The 20,991-nt window shown below is 45.9% G+C and overlaps 8 protein-coding genes across 8 annotated transcripts; 4 read left to right on the top strand and 4 right to left on the bottom strand.

Moving 5' to 3' along the window:
• Window positions 1–611: 611 nt before the first annotated feature.
• FPOAC1_001925 (uncharacterized protein) lies at window positions 612–1,208 on the top strand (the record flags this gene model as incomplete). The annotated part of the gene is made up of 1 exon (XM_044846513.1): window positions 612–1,208. One exon carries the CDS (start codon window positions 612–614, stop codon window positions 1,206–1,208), a length of 597 nt encoding a protein of 198 aa, XP_044712429.1.
• Window positions 1,209–1,327: 119 nt separating this feature from the next.
• Window positions 1,328–3,062, bottom strand: FPOAC1_001924 (uncharacterized protein; the record flags this gene model as incomplete). Its single annotated transcript, XM_044846512.1, has 4 exons — window positions 1,328–1,786; window positions 1,835–2,164; window positions 2,209–2,874; window positions 2,922–3,062. The coding sequence occupies 4 exons, from the start codon at window positions 3,060–3,062 to the stop codon at window positions 1,328–1,330; spliced, it is 1,596 nt and encodes a 531-aa protein (XP_044712428.1).
• Window positions 3,063–3,528: 466 nt separating this feature from the next.
• On the bottom strand, window positions 3,529–4,734 carry FPOAC1_001923 (uncharacterized protein; the record flags this gene model as incomplete). Its single annotated transcript, XM_044846511.1, has 5 exons — window positions 3,529–3,904; window positions 3,950–4,092; window positions 4,139–4,357; window positions 4,402–4,500; window positions 4,546–4,734. 5 exons carry the CDS (start codon window positions 4,732–4,734, stop codon window positions 3,529–3,531), a joined length of 1,026 nt encoding a protein of 341 aa, XP_044712427.1.
• Window positions 4,735–6,157: 1,423 nt separating this feature from the next.
• FPOAC1_001922 (uncharacterized protein) lies at window positions 6,158–7,214 on the bottom strand (the record flags this gene model as incomplete). The annotated part of the gene is made up of 3 exons (XM_044846510.1): window positions 6,158–6,624; window positions 6,671–6,767; window positions 6,816–7,214. 3 exons carry the CDS (start codon window positions 7,212–7,214, stop codon window positions 6,158–6,160), a joined length of 963 nt encoding a protein of 320 aa, XP_044712426.1.
• A 247-nt stretch (window positions 7,215–7,461) lies between these two features.
• On the bottom strand, window positions 7,462–10,994 carry FPOAC1_001921 (uncharacterized protein; the record flags this gene model as incomplete). Its single annotated transcript, XM_044846509.1, has 9 exons — window positions 7,462–7,500; window positions 7,554–8,273; window positions 8,324–8,513; window positions 8,562–8,911; window positions 8,961–9,404; window positions 9,452–10,074; window positions 10,133–10,254; window positions 10,301–10,419; window positions 10,473–10,994. 9 exons carry the CDS (start codon window positions 10,992–10,994, stop codon window positions 7,462–7,464), a joined length of 3,129 nt encoding a protein of 1,042 aa, XP_044712425.1.
• Window positions 10,995–11,950: 956 nt separating this feature from the next.
• On the top strand, window positions 11,951–15,277 carry FPOAC1_001920 (uncharacterized protein; the record flags this gene model as incomplete). Its single annotated transcript, XM_044846508.1, has 10 exons — window positions 11,951–12,000; window positions 12,051–12,064; window positions 12,120–12,190; window positions 12,258–12,786; window positions 12,840–13,576; window positions 13,635–14,646; window positions 14,704–14,826; window positions 14,880–15,009; window positions 15,068–15,127; window positions 15,187–15,277. 10 exons carry the CDS (start codon window positions 11,951–11,953, stop codon window positions 15,275–15,277), a joined length of 2,817 nt encoding a protein of 938 aa, XP_044712424.1.
• A 957-nt stretch (window positions 15,278–16,234) lies between these two features.
• On the top strand, window positions 16,235–18,807 carry FPOAC1_001919 (uncharacterized protein; the record flags this gene model as incomplete). The annotated part of the gene is made up of 4 exons (XM_044846507.1): window positions 16,235–16,536; window positions 16,588–17,227; window positions 17,278–17,960; window positions 18,015–18,807. The coding sequence occupies 4 exons, from the start codon at window positions 16,235–16,237 to the stop codon at window positions 18,805–18,807; spliced, it is 2,418 nt and encodes an 805-aa protein (XP_044712423.1).
• Window positions 18,808–19,551: 744 nt separating this feature from the next.
• On the top strand, window positions 19,552–20,807 carry FPOAC1_001918 (uncharacterized protein; the record flags this gene model as incomplete). The annotated part of the gene is made up of 4 exons (XM_044846506.1): window positions 19,552–19,707; window positions 19,759–20,170; window positions 20,217–20,521; window positions 20,571–20,807. 4 exons carry the CDS (start codon window positions 19,552–19,554, stop codon window positions 20,805–20,807), a joined length of 1,110 nt encoding a protein of 369 aa, XP_044712422.1.
• Between the last annotated feature and the right edge of the window lie 184 nt (window positions 20,808–20,991).

Below are 20,991 nucleotides of genomic sequence, written 5' to 3'. Positions count from 1 at the left end.
ACCGGTATCGCTTCCGACCCCATCTTCAACATTGCCGTGCGGTGACATAAAGGTATCAATAGACAAGACAGTGGGAAGATTTTACATCTGCTAAATGTTGAAAAAGAAGAAGAAAGGAAGGAATAAGTCCGTCAGTGGGAAATGATCCTCTCTATAAACCTAGAAACTCCAATTTCACTCACTTCTGCATTCCTAGGCAGTCATAGCTTGTCCAAACCTTTACCCAGCAGATTGGCAACCTTCTTTTGTCATGAAAGGCACAATTAATAAGATCAGATGTCACAGAAGTAAATGAAGACAAAAGCAATGACGAAATTGGTTGTTCTCCCATGCGAACAAACAGTTGTGTTGCAACTAAGAGGAGATAACCCAAGCAAATACAAAGCTGACAAGTCAGTGAGCCATGGCCCAGGTATGAATTATGTGAAACTCCAAATGCTCTGAATGTATAGTCTGATAGGCCTATTGAAATATTTGAGAATATTTCTTATCTCGCCATTAGACCTGTGAAATCATGTAGCATTGCGTCACGTGCAGGCAAACAACCTACTAACATCAAAGTCACACGATTTTTCTCACAATCAACGTGAACAACACAAACTACCATAACCATGGACGCCAGCCTATTACCACTCAGCGAACAAATATCGCAATTCAAAAATGCAGTCAAGCAAAACAAAACTCTCATGACAGTTTTATCGCGCGCTGCCGAGATGAAACTCCCCAATTGGTATCTCGCTGCCGGTGCACTCACGCAAACCGTCTGGAATGTTGTTACAAACCGAGACCCAGAGCAAGGCATAGATGACTACGACTTGATCTATTTCGACGCGTCAGACCTGTCATGGGAAGCTGAAGATGCTGTCATTCAGAAGGGAAAGGAAATCTTCAAGGACATCCCTGTTGAAGTCGAGATTCGCAACCAAGCGCGTGTGCATCTTTGGTACGAGAAGAAATTTGGACGCCCTTGCCCTCAGCACCGCTCCAGCGAGGACTCTATGACTACTTGGGGAACCAATACGGCATTGATTGGTGTGAGGCTGAGAGACGACGGAGAGTGGGATATCTTTGCGCCTTGGGGTCTTTCCGATATGTTTAGCCTTGTTGTGCGTCCCAATCAGCAGATCATGACTGAGGAGACATATACCAAGAAAACCACGCGATGGATTAAAATCTGGCCTGAAATCACAGTAATGCCATGGAAATAATAAGGTATCTATGGAATTCAACATATTTGAACGCGCTGATCTCAACGATTGCACGAAGAAGGACTATAAAATGACAATTCTTGACCTATCTCGTCCCTGAGCTTTGGATTTCAACCCGTCTAAATTTCCACCTTTGGTCCAACATAGACCTTGTTGGCAAACAAAAAGTAGTAAACAGTAGCAAGAATAGCAACTCCACCAGTCATCAAAGGAGCATAATTCATGGTGGCAGCATCCACTGGAGTTTGTGGTGGCCACAAGCTAAAGAACCAAACAATGAAGATGAAGATGCACGCAAAGATGTTGTTGGCGATACCCACCATGCCCTTGAGATGCCAAGGCCCCCATTCGAGAACTTGTCCATTACCAGCAATATTTCTGATCTTGTAATCTTTGTCGCAGCGTCGATAGAGAAGCAGTATGGCGGGCACAAAGTAGGATGCGTAAAGGCCAGAGATCGCAACCGAAATGATGGCATTGTAAACGACTTCTGAGCCGAGGTTGATCAGACCGATGAGGCAGGAAATAAGGCATGTGATGGAGATGGACCAGACTGGCATGTTGGTTCGAGGTTCCACCTAGAACATTCGTTAGTCGAGAAGACTCACAAGGGACAGGGGCATTACCTTTGATAGAGTGCCTGAAAAAGGCATGGCGTTATCGCGAGAAAAAGCCCAAAGCATACGTGATGTTGAGGCAATAACACCAACAGTAGCTGATAGGGTCATGAGGACAATTAATGATGCCATTCCAGCTGTTCCGTTGACGGATCCTGTGGCTTGATAGAAGATCTCCATGAATGGATACCCAGTAGGAGACTCGACAGCTGCGTCAATGTCTGTAGCGCTGTAAAGCATGGCGATGATCATTCCGAAACCCAAGAGGCCATTAATAGTGATACTGCCCATGATAGATCGAGGAACCACCAATGAAGGGTTTCTGACTTCTTCACACATCTGAGATTATTAGTGATGTTCGTAATAAGGAAGAATTGACTTACATGGAAAGAGCAGTCAACGCCAGTGAAAGAAAAGACGCAACCCAGCAATCCCACGAACCAAGAGAGGCCCTGGGTAGGCCACTCGCCGCCGTTCCTCCACTCTGTAAAGACTTCGGTGCCGTTGTCGTTGTCTCGAAAAACAAGAAGAGTGATAAGAATGGCAAAGAACCCGATGAGATGCAGGATCAAAATCATGCCCTCGAGAATAGGAAGCAGGGCGCTGACAACGGTATTGATGATAATGGCAACCAAGATGCAAGCCCAAATCAAGAGTGTACCATGCCACGTCTGCGCATCGTAATCGGGGCGCGTAAAAATAACAAGACCTTGTATCATTGTCGCCGTGAGGAAACCAGCTGCTGCAGAGGTTCCCTGCCAGCCTGCAAAGTTCATCCATCCGGTGATATAACTAAGGTATTTGGAGTATCGAGGAGGGGCAAGCATGGCGACCCAGTGGTACTGGCCAGCTGCCATGGGGGCGATTGACACGAGTTCGCAGAGGGTCGCGAAAGAGCTGAGGACACCGATCCAGACAAAGATGAAGCCGTAGATTATACCAGCGCTACCACCGTTCGTGAGGCCAGGTGCGAAGTTCATGAGGGTTCCCTCCCATGTTACGAGGACGGCGCAGCTGAAACCTAGGATTGTCCATCCTCCAAAGTTTCTCTACTACTTATTAGTGGTGGAATTGGTGAACAGAAAATAATGGTTACCTTGAGTACAGACTTCTTTCCCAGCATGTTCAATTGAGCGCTATCCATATGGTCTTGGTTACTGAATTGTGAGACATCTTCCACCGTAGGTCGAGCACGCTTGCTGGCAGCCATTTCGTCAAGTTCATATCGATTCGCCATGTTGAAGGTGTCGGAATGGCGAGTAGAAGTCTAAAAAGACAAAAGGAAGAGAAAAAGACACTTCCAGTGTGAGGAAGATGCAGAAAATGAGGCAGGGCAAGACAATTGAACGAACGAAAGATATCTGTTTAAGACAAAATAAAACCCGCCTTCACATGCAGTTGGTTGGTTGGGTCTGACCTAAAATTCTGTGGACAGTAACGGTGCATCCCTGTACGACCCTGGCATGTACTGTGTTGCACGCATATCATCCTTACATGGGATAATACATCGACCAACAGTCAATGGAAAAATAGAATGCATGCATAAGACCACTTCCACACACTGAAACTTTCCATGTTGTTGATCATATCCTTGTTCAAACACAGGCCAAGTCCTCGTTTAAATCTCACTCTAGCTAGCCTCGAAGCATTCCAAACGGACCGCTACGGACACCATTACTGTAATCGTTGCGCTACAAATAACTCTAATTCCTTGTACCAGCAGAAGGATCGACAAGGGCTTCCTGGCTATTTTGCCGTGCCACGTTCATGTCCCACGTCCTACCAAATTTTGCCGTGCTCGGTCTACCTGTCAACTCAAAGGCCTGCCCCCGAGATGAAGTTCCCCCGCTCTTGGTATTGTTGCTTCTGCTCAATGCACCAAAGATGTCCCCTGCTCCCATTTGACCAGACTCTAAACTCTTCAGAAAGCGCCACCAGAAGGGTATACACGTTGTCATGACCCCTAGGCATTGTATCACTTGGTTGATGATTGTCGACATCCACATGTCAAACATGGGAGTTGGTGAGTTCAGCGCTCGGTTATAATATACTATGTGAGATATCGTTGGAGGGATCGTTCTAATATGTTAGAGAATGGCATAATCTGGAGTCAAGTTTGCGTACAAAATGCGAGATCCAAATACGCCCACAACCATTGCTTTGGTTCCCATGGGCATTTGTAGATGGACCAGTATCCCAAGAGTGAATACAGTAATGAGAAGATCGGTCGCAATATTCACTGCATCGACATAAATCCAGAAAGCTAGCTGTATAGCATTAGACATCGTTGGTGAAGGTTTAAGAAAAACATACCATATTAATACAACGTCCATTGAGATAATCCCACGGATTCGCCAGCGAGCAGGCGAAGCTTCTCACCAAGACTGCGGATATGGCCCAACCTCCAATTACAATCTGAATTGACAAAATCTTCTTGTGCGACAGAGGCGACATGTTCCAAATGGTCGTCATGGCGGACAGCTTGGACAACCCCAGAGTGATGAAGAAGAGCACGTCGGATCCAAGTTGGCTCTGTGAGAATTAGATACGCTCGCATGTATGTGGGGGCATTCCACCTTCAATATCGAAGACACTTGCGACGGTGATACATCAAGCTTGCCCAATCCATTGGAGCCCTGTGAATAGACTACTGTCGATTGAGCAACTGCAAAAGTCTGGAAACTGTCAATAGGCTCTAGACACCCTTACACGATACTAACCATTGATGTGAGTATCATTATCTCATCGGAAGTAAAGAATGTGGAGAAATGTAGTCTCTTAACGGCAGCAAGTCGAGTAAGAAGGCGAATCAAGACGGAGAAAACCGTGACTACCATTAAAATCATCGATACCGCCCGTACGACGGGAGACTTGTTGAATGGTGTCTCATGCTCGCGTGCGGATAGCATCTCGAGGTGATGTGAGTTTCAAGACAAATGTTGAGAAAAGGGCATCACGGACCAAGCCGCAAAATGGGAAGGTCTGTCTTGATATGGCTTCTATTACTACTGCAAGGTACGGGTACGATTTCTCTGTGATGACTATACCATGGACCCGGTATGTATGACAGTGCAGGATATCACTCGGTGTATCTGTTATTAAGCATCTATTTCTAGGTTACAAGTCAAATTGCAAGGCATATAACACGCAATTTCTGCAGACGGTGTTGGTTGCACAGCGGATGGAAAGGGTCAAGGCCTGTAATTTTGGGACATGATTGCTTTGTTGGTTCGACAATCATGTTGCAAGCCAGTGTGTTAATGTATACCTACGGATGGTATGCGGAAGGATCACATCCTTAATAATCCTCGCATAAAGGCAACACAGTCAGAACATGTGTCGAAAGATATGACCTGCAGATGATATCCATGTTAAACCTTTTATCTTGTGATCTCTCTCGAACCATCCATGTCTGAGCCAAGATGGGTAAATCCTCCTCACGGGCCGGGATTAACATCCGACGGGCTTATTTGGTCGATCCGGGTGTAGGGACTAAACCTGGGAGTTGTTAGGCTTGCCGACCGTTTTGCAGATCTTGGCTTTGCCGAAAATGTCACCGGGTAACAAGCTAAGCGATCCGTTTCGGTTACGCCATTCATTTCATGTGCTTCTCAGGGGCCTCTCAGCGACTGTTTTCTCCTCACACGATGTTACATATGAACAATTTGCTTTTTATTGTCGTCAAGGTTTGCACTCGCTAGAATAAGTGGATTCGTGTTTCCCTGCAATCATATAATCTCCTTCGTAATGAATGGCTACTACTCAAAATCCCTGGACTAAAACCATCCAATGCCAATGGCGTTATCGATTATATTCATCCACATTCTGGTGAGGACATCAAATCAAGCTATCTGGCATTGCGTAAGTGGCGCGATTTCGCTGCAAGACATCCCCTTTCATAGAAGTATGGCCGAGAAGCTTTGTCAGTCATCTGTCCTTTATTACAAAGAGAGGACATGGCCAGGGGTTGCTGCAGAGTTGCATCTGATGAGCAACGAAGCGACCCAATGAGGGATTGTGAACAGGGTTGTAATGTTCAGTACCAACAACAACGCACATTATTCAGGATCAGATGATTGTTCCTGGAATGGCCATACTTTTTCGAAATTGCCTGAGATGCAATTATTGGTATTATCTCCTAAATCCAGTAAATCTCTCCATGAATGTAACTTTATCGGACATGCTATATGAAAGCTTTTGGTAGGCCAGGAGGAACTCTTAAATCAAATACTTCTGTTTATTTCTCATGAGGCTTGTTCTGATATAGACAATCTTGCACAATCTTATCATCCCAATCAATGGACGTAACAAGAAACACGCAGATACCGATACTCATACCCTCTTCACAATAATAGCCGCAATAGCAAAAGTTTCTGCCAAACTTGACAAGTCCAGTGAGCCTTCGTTCTCTTCGGCTGCCTCTCGAAGCTTATGCATCAAAATCCTGACAATATCGTCTTTTTTCCCAACCAACTCAGGATTGGCTTGCTGCCAACGATTGACTGCCCCAAAACTATTGACTAGTTTCTCAAACCTTTGAAGCTTCTCGTCTAGTGAGACATCACTAGATTTATTGTCCAACATGTAGGTTTTGGGGAGATACCCATCCTTGGCACTGAGTTCGTGGCGGGAAGACGATTGACGGTCATACAACGAAGCGGTAGCTGGATCGTCCCAAGGCATGACGAGGTTGACATATCCGTCGTGCGTAAGCTGACTGCCTTCTGAGTTGTAGGGACCAAGCACATTTTCTCTAAAATCTTCAACGAGAGCCTGTACTGTATTTTCACCGAAAGTGTCTATCAATGTCAGCAGGATGGCTAATGTGTGAGTTATTGTGCATACCGGATTGCCTGAAAACTGTCCATATAGCAACAGTACCACCTGGTTTCAATAATTTGGCAGCTGCTTCCCAGAACTTTGGCATTTCAAACCAGTGGGCCTATACATGTGTTAGTCGGACAATAGTTTTCCAAGTACAAGTACATACCGCAGTGGCCGCGGTGATGAGATCAACTGAAGAATGATCGAGACCATCGATCTTGTCGACTTCTTCGGCACCACTCAACTTGTACCTGATTGGAGTACCGGCCTGGGATATCCCTCCGATCTGTTGAGCCTTTTCAATCATACTCTTCCCCGGATCCGCGCCATAAGCGACATCAAAGTGCGGTGCCAGCATTCGAGTTGCTAGACCAGGTCCACATCCGACGTCCAATACGACTCCATTTCGACCACCAGTTGAATTGTGCTGTTTCAGAATGAACTTGATAAGGTCTTCTGAGTACCCGAGTCGTCCTTCAGCATAGTTTGATGCTTGTTGGGAAGAGTAGTTTCGGAAGATGATGTCACGTGGCTGATGCTCTGTTTGTGATGCTGGAGCTGTCATTGTGAAGCAAGCTTTGATGGAGGTAATTTGCAAGAGTTTGATTTGGTCGTTCTATGACAACTATTTATCCCAACTGTGTGAATGTTTGTATTTTAATTTCATGAACATCGGAAAATATATAAAATGCCGGTCCGAGTCCATGACGTGGCTATGGACTAGAAATCTTACTCCTACGGAGTCGGACTACCGTATCAACCGGAATACACAAATCTGCATAACAATTGATTCCTTCGAGAATAACAACATACTAAGAAAAAAGATTTGTAAGTGGAAAGAGCGTGTGCACCTGTTTATCCTGTTAGCCTCAAAAGAATGTTCTCCATAAGTCAACGGACTTACCACTGTCATGCCAATGCCCTCACTGTGTCTCTCGGCCTCTGCTCGCGCTTCTCGTTCTTGTCTTTCCTGTTCTTTACGGGCCTTTATTTCTGCTTCAATCTGCTTCTCGAGTTCTTCACTTGTGATCTCATCGGGAAATTTCGCTTCCTGTTTCACGTCTCGCAACAGGTAGTCATTGACATCACCTCGGCCGTGATGTTTGACAATGTCTAGTCGAAAGATACAATCTTCAACAAGAATATCCTTTTGAACCTGCTGAGATCCTTTGATCACATTGATGTTTTCAACTAGAGAAGGTTTCCAGCTGTCTTGTTCTTGTGACACGTCGCTCATCATCAGGGTATTTGGAAGAGGTTTGGCCTGTTGAGAGATACTTTCTACTGGCTCGAAGCGTGGCCAGGGTAATCTCATGTAGAGTGTAGAGCTCTTTGCTTCAGGAGGAGGACCATTTCGACGTCGCCCAAAGGCGTCTTCGGTGAAGTCTCGGTAGCCACAGTATTGGTCCTGATAACACCATGCGAGTTGAATCTGATCTCCTTCCGCAATGTTCACCTTTTGGCCCGGAGCAGCTCCATGTTTCAGTACCCGCCAAATATGCACATCCTTGGCATCGGACATGGCGGGTAAAAAGACACCTTGCTGATTGCGGAATACAACAAGCGAAGAAACCATCGAAGCCGATGTGGACACTGTTGGGGTATTATTTGCCGAGTTTCCAGTCTGTAGATTGTCAGAGACTTGCATTTATAACTGACGAGATTTGGTCTTACAATTTCTGGGGTTGACGTGTTCCCAGGCGATACTGTTTGTATAATGACTCGTGACTCGTGACATAGAGCATCATCATACGGCGATGTAATACTCCAAATCGTGCTTTTGTACCCGTCGTCGTAAGTGGTGCCATAATAATTGTCACCAGCTTTGTTTGCAGCACAACCGTAGATCGCTGGAGCACGGTAACTAAGCAATATTAGCAACTGAGATAAGGTCAATACTGACTGCTCATACCTTCCCGGGCTGAATAGAAATTCTGCCTTGCCATTGGGCATCTCAATTGCACCCCAGTGCACATCAGGATGCACAAGCTCCATCGCTATTGGCATCACTGTCGACATCGGTCGGTGACCGAAATAGTAGTTCGGTGGAAGCGCGTAATCTTCTTCTTGTGAACCACTCTTATATGAAAGACACAAATTGTGGTTCGGTGACATTAGCCTCAACCGAATTTTCTTGACAAGCTTGTCCGAGAACTCGATGTACTTGCTCAAACCCGGAACGGCTTGTTCGAACCATGATCTTGTATGCTCGTAACCGCTGAGTCCAGAGATCATGTCGGACATTAGGATGAGGCCATCTCGCTATGTATGTCAGAAACAGGCGATCTACAAATTTGGAATAGTTACTTACGTTGATGATACGCCAGTTGTTGTAGTTGCCCACTGTTGGAATCCAAGCCACTGGGTTAGAAGCAAGTAGGGAATCACCGCCCATGGCTTCAAAAGCATGTGATTCAGATTTATCGGACGTGGCCTGAGACTGAGAGTTTGCAGAACCAGATTCTTGTGTGTGACTGACTGATGCTGATGCTTTGGGGGAAGAAACAGCGAGTCCAACAGAAGTCTTCATAGATTGTTTTTGTTCTTGCTCCGAGGTCTTCTCTGTGTCCGCCATGATGGATTGTGTTTGAAGACGACCTCCAATAGTCAGAGTCTTGCAGAACAAGTATCCATAATCCCGACGAAGCTGACGTAGGTCTTTGATATTCTTCGTAGCTTCAACCTTTTGAATTGCTTTTGTAAGGCCTTCCGTAGGTTCCAAGCATTCATCCAGGCTCAAGTCAACTCGGGGGAACTATGAGAATTAGAAACAAGTTGAGGCAGTGTTAAAATACTACATACCAAATATTTTGCAATCATAGTCTTGTGATATGTATCGGAGGTGTTTGAAGTGGATGAACTGTGCATGCTTTCTTCCGAGGCACTGACGCTTGCAGAAATTGGACCATAACTCCCTCCTAAGGATGCGGAGGTAGAAGAAGCGCTGAAATCATTGGTGGCCATACTTGTTTGGAACTCATGGGAGCTAACTACAACATTAATGCGGGAGTTGTCGTTGACGCTGAAGTCGGGTAGAACCCTCTTGGGCGTTTTGCCTTTCAGAGAGGCATGAGTTGCACTCGATGCTGATGGCTTGGCTCCCTGTATTGTTGCTTTTGATACTTGAGTAGAGGGTGTGGTCTTTGAATCTGCGTTATGAGACTTCTCTTGCATGGAACCCAGGGTGGTAGAGGCTTGGGCATCTTTGACACCACCAGTGATTGTAGTTGAAGAGCCTACTCCATTGATTCCTTGTTCTGAGCTGGCATGAGACGTAGTGGAACTTGCAGGAGTCAACGTTCCTGGTGAAAATGACGCGGTACTAGATGCTGATGTGCTTCCGCTGGATGAGTCCTTGCCTGCTGGGGTAGTCGTGGGCGGGTTCAAGGGTATTCCTGGTGGCTGAACAGTCTTGAGTTGAAAGGCTGTAGGAGTTGTTAGAATCTACATCATTATGTGCTAGTAATGACAGGCATGGCCTACCAGCTTTCGGAGCGCGAACGATTTGTTTCATCGGCCCGTCGATACACCAACCATACATGGCACCGCAATTCTCGAGCACCTCTATCCATTGCGCCTCATTGAGCGTGTAGGCTTCATGTGATCTAGGCTTGTGAGCAGTTGATAAAGGCCTGGAGATAATGGACTTACTGAGAAAACTTATCCAATCCAGCCGTGGTGGTATATCCGTCAGCTGGCTCCCAGGGTCTGTCCGTGTCAGTGAAACTGGCGGCTTTATCAGCAGGAGAAGCAAGAAATGTATCGACGCCCTTGTAAATTCATGTTAGTATTAAAATATTACGTTAGAGGAAAATCAACTAACAAGATCCTTGGGGTCTGAGACTGTAGGGACCGGAGGGGGTGCTTCAGTTGTGTCATTGGCACCCATGTTCTTTCCGTTGGTATCAGACTTGTCAGTGTCTTTGGAATCGGTCGCGTCTTTTATATCAGCACCGTCTTCTTTGGCATCTTTGGCATCTTTAGCATTGGGTGATTTGTCCTTGTTGTCTTTACCGTCAGCATCATCAGACTTTTTGTCATTGTCACTAGCATCAATGGACTTCTCATCGTTTTCTTTTGCTTCAGTCCCCGGATGCTCATCAACAGGACTGTCTGTGCCTTCCTTTTTGTTCTCCATACCACCCTCACTCTCGTTCTTCTCCTTATTAGCAGAATCAGGAGAAGTGCTTTCGTTTTCCTTAGGCTCAGATGTCACAAGGGAACCTGAGCTTGGAGGAATGCTATCTGCTTTCGGTTCCTCCAGTTTTGGCGCCTCTTCCGCTGGCTGCTCAGCTCCCAGCTGTTTCTCTATGCCCTCGGCTTTTGAGCCTGCGTTTGAGAGCATTGAGGAGCTAGGAATCCCAGAATGAGACGACCCAAGCTTTGAAGTAAGTGCTTCTGCTTCGCCTGATAGTGACATCTTGAGATACTTGAAAGGAAGAATTTAATTGACAAGTTAGAAGTGATTATAAATAAGAAGGTAATCTGATCGACTCCAAAAGGTGTTGGCAGTTGCTGAATCAGACAGCTGCCAATGTAATAAATATTTGCAGAGTAGCTACAGTCGACTGATCAGACATGCGTTTGGGGAAATATAATGAGCTGAGTTATCCATGGGAAGAACTCAGAAAACAGATTCTAGTATGTTAATGGTCTGGAACATTCCTATCTAGCATCATGTGTGCAGAATAGGGAGAAAGTGTTATCAATAGCCCGTGACGAGCTGAGGAACTATCTGAGACTATTGGGGAGTTGCATACATATTGGCATGTAGTCTACAATATGCTGTGGGGCGCCATCAAGAGATCCGATTAGCTTGGTTGATAACTGCCATTCCTATTATAGAGTTAGTGAATATGGTTAAACCTAATCAAGAGCTGCTGTTCCTCATTGAGAAATGTCGCTAGTTCAGCCTCACAGTGATCTAGATGGGATGAGGCTTGAATCGAGCCATACTATCGACTCAACCGGAACCACAACTTGCGTCCAGTGGCTCTGAAAGGTTTCTTGGTTTGAGACAGAAATGCAATTATGAGGCCACAATTCAGTTGGCGACTTTTCAGCCAAGCCAAAATACGCCACTATCAACATGAATTTCCTGTTTGAGACACAACTCATTCTATCCAGAGCCATTGCCTCTATGACCAAAGAAGGTCCTTGGGTACAAGGTAAATAGGTCGTATATCTCCAAGTGCTCGCTGAGTATCAAGCTTGTATGGCCCTGTTGCCCACTCATCTTTCTCCCCATTATCGTTTTACTTTTACTCGCACGTACAAACAAGATTTATCTTTTCATTCATCATGAGTATGATACTTGCGCCTTACAACGATGCCATGCGCATCGGGCAAGGGTAGGTGATGCGTTCTCAAGTAAGCTAGGTTCTGCTAACAAATTCGCAAGCTTCAATTCTTATAGTAGGCTCAGGTCAATCTTTATGGTTTGTTGCAAGGCATACTAATATTCATTTAGCCCATGAGATGTGTATCGATGGAGCAGTTCTAGTTGATGGGGACCATGACGAGAAAACTCAGGCACGAACTGTCGAGAGGCCCTCTCAGGCGAGTTCAGTCGTTATGAGTATGACTGGATACAACTGACAAGACACAGGTTGTTTCTTACTCGGCGAGGGCTGTTGAGAAACTCAGTGACGTTATCCAGACTATGAACATTTCATACCCTCATTCTATCAAGAAGGGTAGTGTTACTGTCAGTGGCTCCAACACAGCCATTGATGAGGCTACCTTCAAATCCGCAGACATCAACATCATCGTCACCGTCAAGGTAACCAATCAGACAACTCTTATCAAGAGCAATGCCAGATTCGTTCCGTTGAAGGATGTAGAGCCCGGATCCCAAGAGTTTCATGACTCGTACGGTGATTCGTACATCTCTGGATTCATCCAGGGTGGAGAATTTACTGGCATCATCTCTATCAAGGTACTTGACCGAAGCAATGTTGATCTCACTGTCAAGAAAATCAAGGCCAGGCTTGATGCGAAAGACAACAGTGCAACTTCTACAGGATTGAACCTCAACAGTAATGACTTGTTCTCTTCTACTGGTTCCGCGTCTGTGATGGGCAAAACCGAGAGTCATATCCACGTTTCCTGGATGGGTGGAGGCCAAATCAAAAATGGTATGCTCAATTCTCTTCCTATTTTCTCGAGTGACTGTTCTCACTATCATTAGAAAACACGCCTTGGGACATTGATTCGATCTTCAAAACCGCTGCCGCGTTTCCTCAGAGGGTTTCTGAGCGGCCTCAGCGGACTTGGGCGATACTGACAAAGTACAAGTCGAACCGGTCATTCATGGACTGGGCTAGTATCAAGCAGATCAAAACTCTCGAGTACGATCTAATCGGCACTTATACAGCTGAGCTATTTGACAGTTACATGGACTACAAAATCCTATTGAAGTACGTCCAGCTTATCATAGACAACCCAGAGAGCTATGAGGCAGTCGACGGTAAGGACGCATTTGACACATCCATCGAAACACTACTAGGTGTTCGCCTCTATATGCGACAACAGCAAGCCATGATTGTCGAGGCCATTTCTCTTCTTGGCCGCGACCCGGGAATCCTTGAACGACAGGATGGATGGGCGACCACGCGGCTAACCACATCATTGAGTCGATTCATGAGCCAGGCTAAGGGTTGTGATATTAGCCTGGGAGTCGTCAAGGCTCGCCATGAAGCAGCAGAAAAGAAGTCTTCGACAACGCCAGACTTCAATTTCAACGCCTTAATACCAGCAGACCTTTGGAAGAAATGGTTACCAGTGCCCAAATCTGATTCCGCTCCGTCGACTGAAAAACCAAGTAAAGGGTCAGAGGAACATCCGTTTTCTGGTGTAGGCCCGCCGCCTTCTGATGACTTGAACTGGGGGAAATCTTCCCAGACTAGAGATTCGGGTAGTAGCAAGGTAAAGTTTCCAATTCAAAGTTGCACCAGTGTTGGATATCCCAGCTAATGTTGTTCAGAGTGGCGATAATGTCGCCGTTCTTCAAGGGAGAGTTGACGCTCTCGTCAGCGACCTGCAACGCAAGACGGACGAGCATGCCGGTCTGATTGATAAGCTCAAATCAGACCATGTAGCCCAGTTGGAAAGCTTGAGAGAAACCCACAAAGGAGAACTCGAAAGCAAGTCCGCAGAGCAGGCAACAAAGCTTCAGGGCGCACTTGACAAGCTTAAAGCAAATGATACTGATTTGGCCGATTTGAGGAAGAAACACGACGAAGAAACAGAGATCATGAATCATAAGCTAAGTGCATACGTGAATCTGGAAGCAGAGGGAAAGAGCGAAATCGACAAAACGATTGAACGTCTGACGAAAGACAAGAATGAAGCAATCAATGCTTTGGAAAAGAAGAAGCAAGATGAATATGACGATTTGAAAACAAAATATGACGCTTTGGAGGAACAGAAGCGGACCGAAATGCTTCGCGTCGAAAAGGAAAAGAAAGACGAACTCGATGCACTCCGACAAGACAAGGACGCCACCTACAAAAACTTGGACGTTTTATACAGGTCTCTAAAGGACAGCTCTGACAAATTGACGAAGGAAAATGCCGCCTTGACAAGCGACAAGAACAAGCTGACGAGCGACAAGGACAATTTAACGAGAAACAACAACATCCTAACGGCACAGAATGGCTCTTTGACGACCCAACTGGACCAGAAAAATACTGCGTATAATATTTTATCTGGGGAACGTACAAACTTGAAGGCCTTGTACGAGCCTACAAACGATGCCATGGTGGCGAAGTTTACCAAGTTGACGACAGAGTATGCAAATTTGACTACCAAGTATGTCAGTTTAACAACGGAGTGGAACAACCTAAATGGAATCAACGACAAACTGAAAACCAAGATGAGATGGGCCGAGTTGACCGAGGATAGCCTACAGCATAACTGTCTGCCCAATGGTTACAATGGCTGGTATGTGATGATTCTCATGCCGCACAGCTGGATGGCTTTGAACGCAAACAAAGGTAATGAGGACACCATTCAACATTTCCATATACTTGCTAACATATCTGGTTTTATAGATAGCCAGAAGATGGCCCACGCCTGGGAGTTCGACATGACGAGCAATGATGAACAATTCCGCCTCGACAAAGCTGATGACAAACCCAACACTGCCTGGACTATCACTAGCGTGAGGAGTGGAAGTAAGTCAACGCAAATATCAATACCTTGGGCATATACTAACTCTAAATAACAGGACTACTTACGTGTGATGACAACAGAACTGGCACTGATATCCGTGTGAGAGACAAGAATGACCCAGCAATCCGAGGTCTTTCTGCGCATTGGTACATTGGTCGTGGAGCAGAAAAACAATTCACTTGGGTGTAAGTTGAGAGCTCAGAGGCTTATCACGCAACTAAGGGATGCTGACTGGAACTTTAGATTCAAAAATGCTCAATGGAACACATGCATTAAACTTCAACAAGGTTGGAATAGCGATGGGTGCGTATTGATATCTAATATGACATTTGCAGTAGAGAGCCATCACTAATAGGCACTAGGCGAGGGGCGTGGCAACAGCCATATTGCAACGATGGCGATGCAAACTGGGTTATTATTCCTCTTGGTCGTAAGCCGGAACCAAAGCCTTAGGTTGACATATATACTCGATGCAGATACATGTAGTTACTCAATTGGAAATGGTCTGGTTGTGTTTTTTTATTATTCTATTCCTGTCCCCAAGCCAAAAACATCAATGTTCACGTAAATTTTAAAACCCTAACAAGTACATTGAATCTATCCGTAAGACGTAACCAATGTACGATCATGGAAAATGTTGTCTTGTGCAGAACGGAGGGGTAAGGAGATAATAGCAATGAATATGTTGGAGTCGAAAATAACGTGTCATAGATAAATGCTTGTGACGGTAGATAGGTTCTACCTGCTTAAGTTGTGGAGTATTGCTCACCTGCGGATATATGAAGAAATCATATCATAAGACGTCAGTTTAGACTTTAGATACTTCTTAGTCGTATAGCTATTAATACCAGAGCAGAGATCCAGTGAAAAGGCCAGATTTCATTGTGGATATTTGGACCAGCCTCGGGGTCTAAGGAAAGTCCGCGGACTCAATAGAGTTTCGTTTTCGTTTTAACAATACTACTCTGCCCAATGATACAGTGATTCGTCAAGGGAGACATATCAGGGGCCATGCTTGTTTGATAGTAAATCTCGCTTCGATGCCTCGGCAAATGTGGAATCTACTACCCTCACGGTAGTATTTGGCTGAAGCCATAGTTTCGTATGTGGAGCTTTCAATGCCAGAATGAGATTTCATGACGAATGCCCTGCACAACGATCAACCGCCGCGTTTTAACGGCCGTATTAGCGATGATCATTTCTTCAAGGCTCGTCTATCATGTTGGATTTAGTTTCATTGTAACCCGAGTATCCGAAAATCGGGCATCGGTAATGTCCGTTACAGCGGCAAGCAGGTCACATACAAATAGGAGAGCTACCTTTAAGGGCGTTATTTATTCCTGTTTCAGATTCCAAACTTGTTCCTGATAGTATCTTTGGCATACTGACTTATTTCCAATCTCTTGTACAATGGATAATTCAAAACCCAAAGTGATAATTGCAGGAGGAGGTGTAGCCGGCCTTTCCCTCGCCAACATGCTGGAAAGGGCTGGCATAGACTATGTTTTACTGGAATCATACGACAGGATTGCACCACAGGTAGGAGCCAGTATCGGTCTTCAATCAAATGGACTTCGAATCCTTGATCAGCTGGGATGCGCGGATGAGCTCTTGTCACTCGTTGACCACCCACTGAACAATTCATATATACGAAATCCCGATGGAACCATTATCAAACATCACAAGAACGTCCATTATGTGTTGGAAGAAAGGTATGTCGAGTGAGAAGCTATAATTGCTCACTTTGTTCTAATTATAGGTAGATATGGTTATCCAACCGTCTTCATTGACAGACAATCCCTTTTGGAGATCTTGTACAACAATCTGCGGTCCAAAGATTCGATACACCCTGGTCAAGCTGTCAAGTCTGTCTCGGAACTGGACAACGGTATCGAAGTTACAACGGACAAGGGTAAGGTCTTCAAGGGAGACATCCTTGTCGGAGCGGACGGTATTTACAGTACTGTTCGAAAAGAAATGTGGCGCATAGGCAACGAGGCTTCGCCTGGCTACTTTCCTCATGACGAATGGTCAAAGGTACCATGTTACTATAAGTGCATCTTCGGTATCTCAAATCCTATCGAAGAACTCACAAAAGGAACTCACTATGTCTACAACGACAAATTCTCCTATCTGGTGATGAGTGGACCTGGTGGAAAGTGGTACTGGTTCCTATTCGCCAAATTGCCTGCTCCTCTATATGGTAAAGATATTCCGAAGTACACGAAAGAGGACGAGGCAAAGCTTGCTCAGGAGCATGCATGTGATAACATCACTCCCGAAATTACCTTTGGTGATCTATACAAGGCCAGGACCAACTCAACACTAACGCCACTCCATGAATGGGTTTTCCAAACGTGGCACTATAATCGGATCATCACCATTGGCGATGCAGCTCACAAGGTATTGTCTGCACACTTTTCATTGACCTCCATATACTAACTGAAGCCTAGATGGAGCCATTGACTGGCCACGGAGGAAACAGTGCCATTGAGACCGCCGCATCTCTTCTGAACCATCTTGCTTCAGAATGTCCAAACTGGAGCGACTCCGAAATCAAAGCTGCGTTCAGTGCAGTGCAAAATGAGCGCTTTGATAGAGTGCAGTGGCTTGTTGACGATGCTCACAAGAATCAACAAATGCATGCTATGGCGACACCGCTCCTTGCATTCATTGCCCCAAAACTGGCCGGTCTAATCAACACTGATACTGCGATGCGTCTTGCCGGCCGCAAGTTTGTCGATGGTACTCACGTACATAGTTTTCCCATACCTGAGAGGGCACACTCAGTACCATTCACCGATCAGCTGCCTGCTAAACCTTTTTCTTCTACATACCTCTTGGGTCTAGGTGTACTGAGTCAAGGTGCGCTCTTCCGACTGGCGAACCAGGTGCTACTTCCGCTACAAATCCCCACTACCTTCGCTGGTGAGACCCTGGTCACTCACTACACAGGAGTAGCGACAGTAGATAAGATTCTGGCGGTTCTGGGAGCTGTCTTTGGGGTTCTTCTTCAACCAGAGAACCGGGAGGCAAGATTACAGTGGATTGCTTTTACGCCTCTGTTGGTGTCCACCACTCTTGACTGGACTCTAGAAAGTTACCGAGCCGGCTCAAAGGGCCTCGTCACGTCCTTGTAAGTCATAACACACAAGCCCGCCATCGTTATGTATTGTTAACAGATTGACAGTCCATCTATCTTTGGCCTCATTTATCAGCTCAAGGGCGTTGGGCGAATTGCACCTTTGTACCACATGATATCTGTGTGTGAACAAATGATAATTGATGGCATCTCTACTGTCACTGGGCGCACCATTGATATTGAAAATGTCAAAGCTTCCGTTCCGGGACTAGTACTCGGGGTCGTTATCCCTACTGCGCTTATGATATGGCCGTGGAAGGACACGACCACTTGGCAGAAACTGGTTGCATTTTGGCAACCGTTCCCAGCTTACGTTGGTTTGATCACGGCTGGCGTGTCAACTATCCTACGCAATACAAAGGGTAGCTCGGCCACGCGTTGCAGTTCAAACAAATCGAACGAGAATGGGATGTTTACTAAACAAAAGGACCCAACTGGTACATTGTTGAGATATATCTATGCATGTGGAGCGGTGACTACCGCGGGCGTTCATCTCTGGTCGCTCTATCAGATATGGTCCGACCCGAATCTTAGTGTCTCAAGTGTCTTTGGCACTGTTGGGTACTTGATCTCTGGGAAGATGAGCTCTGACCAAAAGACCAAAATTGCCGAGTTCTTACAGCGCGACATGTTCCTGAATGGCGCGTCTGTCCTCGTGCATTGCCTCTATCGTACGCTGGGTCTCAGACGTGCTGGGTATATTACGAACAAGGAAACAGTGACTGCTTCTCTGGCAGTGTTGATTGCACAGCCAATTGTTGGGCCAGCTGCAGCTCATATTGGCTTTCTTGGATGGAGAGAAGAGATGTTTTACCGAGTTAACAAAAGGATTGAACTTTGATTATGTACTTAGAGAATCTTTGATTTATTTTGTTTAAATAGAAGTTTCGTTAGCGTCGTATGTCTCGTGTTGTTGCCAAGTGTCAAATCCCGAGTCGTGCATTCGGAGCAAAAGATACAGAAACTGACTAGTCGGCCAAGTAATAGATTAATAGGTAGATAAGAACTATCGACACAGCTTCCTCATTCATCGCTTGAACTACGCAATCGCGGTCAAAAGTTCCTCAACCAATCAGACTCGGAATGCCTTCTCGTTAGCCAAAGACATGGATACTAGAACCATGTTCTGAACCCCGCCCCAATGCCAAGCTTTGACAAAGTACCTCGCTAAGTGATTAACGACCTGCTAGAATGAGCAATGCCGATGCACAAGCGGCCCGTCAACGCCCCAGACTCTATATAGTAGAGACACTATCACACGGCATTGAGGGAAAATAGAGGAAGGTCCACAGGATTGTTATGCTTATTCTGTAGATCGTCTAACTGGAACTTGTGAAGGTCACATTCACAAGACATAGGTAGTCAGTGTCTCAATTGGTTGCCTATTGTTCCTCCTGCCACAATGGACTCGTCCATGTGTTGACGCTAGGTCACTTCGTTGTGCGCCTTCCTAACATAGATATTCGGAGGAACAAACAAACTTTCTATATATACTCAGTCCTATCTCATCAAATCTTGTGTCTATCAAGTCAAGTTTCTCTAGCAACTTCGACTCAACTTGATCGTCAACCTCACTCTCTTTACTATGCGGGCCACTCTCGCTCTTACCGCCCTTTTGGGGCTGTCAAATGCTGCCGCCATCGAGCCTCGTCAGTCTCGTGAGACCAAGCTCTACAAGATCGAGCTCGGTCCCGATGACGTCCGCACTGTCACCGAGGAGGAGAAGTGGGCGTTGAGAGCTGTTCGTGACACTCTACCTTATACCAAGCGTCGTCTCTAACTATTACCACAGGAACACAAGCACTTTATCGACGTCACTGACCTCGATGAAGTTGGCTACAGCCTTCAATTCCTCGCTAGCTTCCCTAGCGCTGTCGCTCAGTCCACTGCCGTCAAGGCCTTGTTGCCTAAGCTGAGCCAGGCTAACCTGCGCACCACTCTGACCACCTTCTCCAACTTTTACAACAGATACTACACATCTGCCTATGGAGAACAGTCTGCCGATTGGTTGTTCAAGCAGGTAGAGTCTATCATCTCTGCTAGTGGTGCCACGGGTGTCAAGGTTGCAAAGTTCAAACACACTTGGCGTCAGCCCAGTATCATCGCTACTATTCCCGGGAAGAGCGCTTCTACCATTGTTGTTGGTGCTCACCAGGACTCTGTGAACTCTCGCAACCCTACTGCAGGTCGGGCTCCCGGTGCTGGTAAGTCTTCCTCCATATTTCACATTACAATAGCTGATTGATCTAGATGACGATGGTTCTGGAACTGTTACCATCCTCGAGGCCTTCCGTGTCCTCTTGAGCGACTCCCGTATTGCATCGGGTCAAGCTCCAAACACTATTGAGTTCCACTGGTACGCCGGTGAGGAGGCCGGTCTTCTTGGCAGTGGTGCCATCTTCAACCAGTACAAGCGTGAGGGTCGTATCGTCAAAGCTATGCTCAACCAGGACATGACTGGTTATGTCAAGCCTGGTACCAAGGCCGTTGCCGGTATCATCACGGATAATGTCGATGCTGGTCTGAGTGCCTTCCTCAAGAAGGTCATCGCTGCCGTAAGTAAACCCAAAAACACCAAAAGATCACCGACTAACTTGACGACAGTACTCTTCTCTTCCTACTGTCGACTCCAAGTGTGGCTACGGTTGCTCCGACCACGCTTCTGCTACCCGAGCTGGTTACCCTGCGGCTCTCGCTTTTGAGTCTGCCTTCGATGACAGCAGCCCTTACATCCACTCTGACAAGGACACCATTGACACCGTCAACTTCAGCCACATGCTCGAGTTTTCCAAGATTGTTACTGGATTTGCCTATGAGCTTGGATTTGCCACAAACCTGTAGTTGACTCAATGACAAACACACATCTTCTCGAAAGGCAAGGTAGCTGAGTAGGAAGATCGATTCAATTCTAGTTTAGCACTTATAGAATGTGAATTAGTCCAATATTGCTTTAGGTCTCTGCCAACTATTTAGTGGGCTCCAAGAGTCCAACGCCCATAGAAAGTAAAATTATCACGCGATGATT

Source organism: Fusarium poae, chromosome 1 (assembly GCF_019609905.1).
Source record: "Fusarium poae strain DAOMC 252244 chromosome 1, whole genome shotgun sequence".
In the NCBI taxonomy this organism is placed as follows: Eukaryota; Fungi; Ascomycota; class Sordariomycetes; order Hypocreales; family Nectriaceae; genus Fusarium; species Fusarium poae.
The sequence above is the reverse complement of the archived record's forward strand: the minus strand, read 5'-3'. Positions and strand labels throughout refer to the sequence as shown.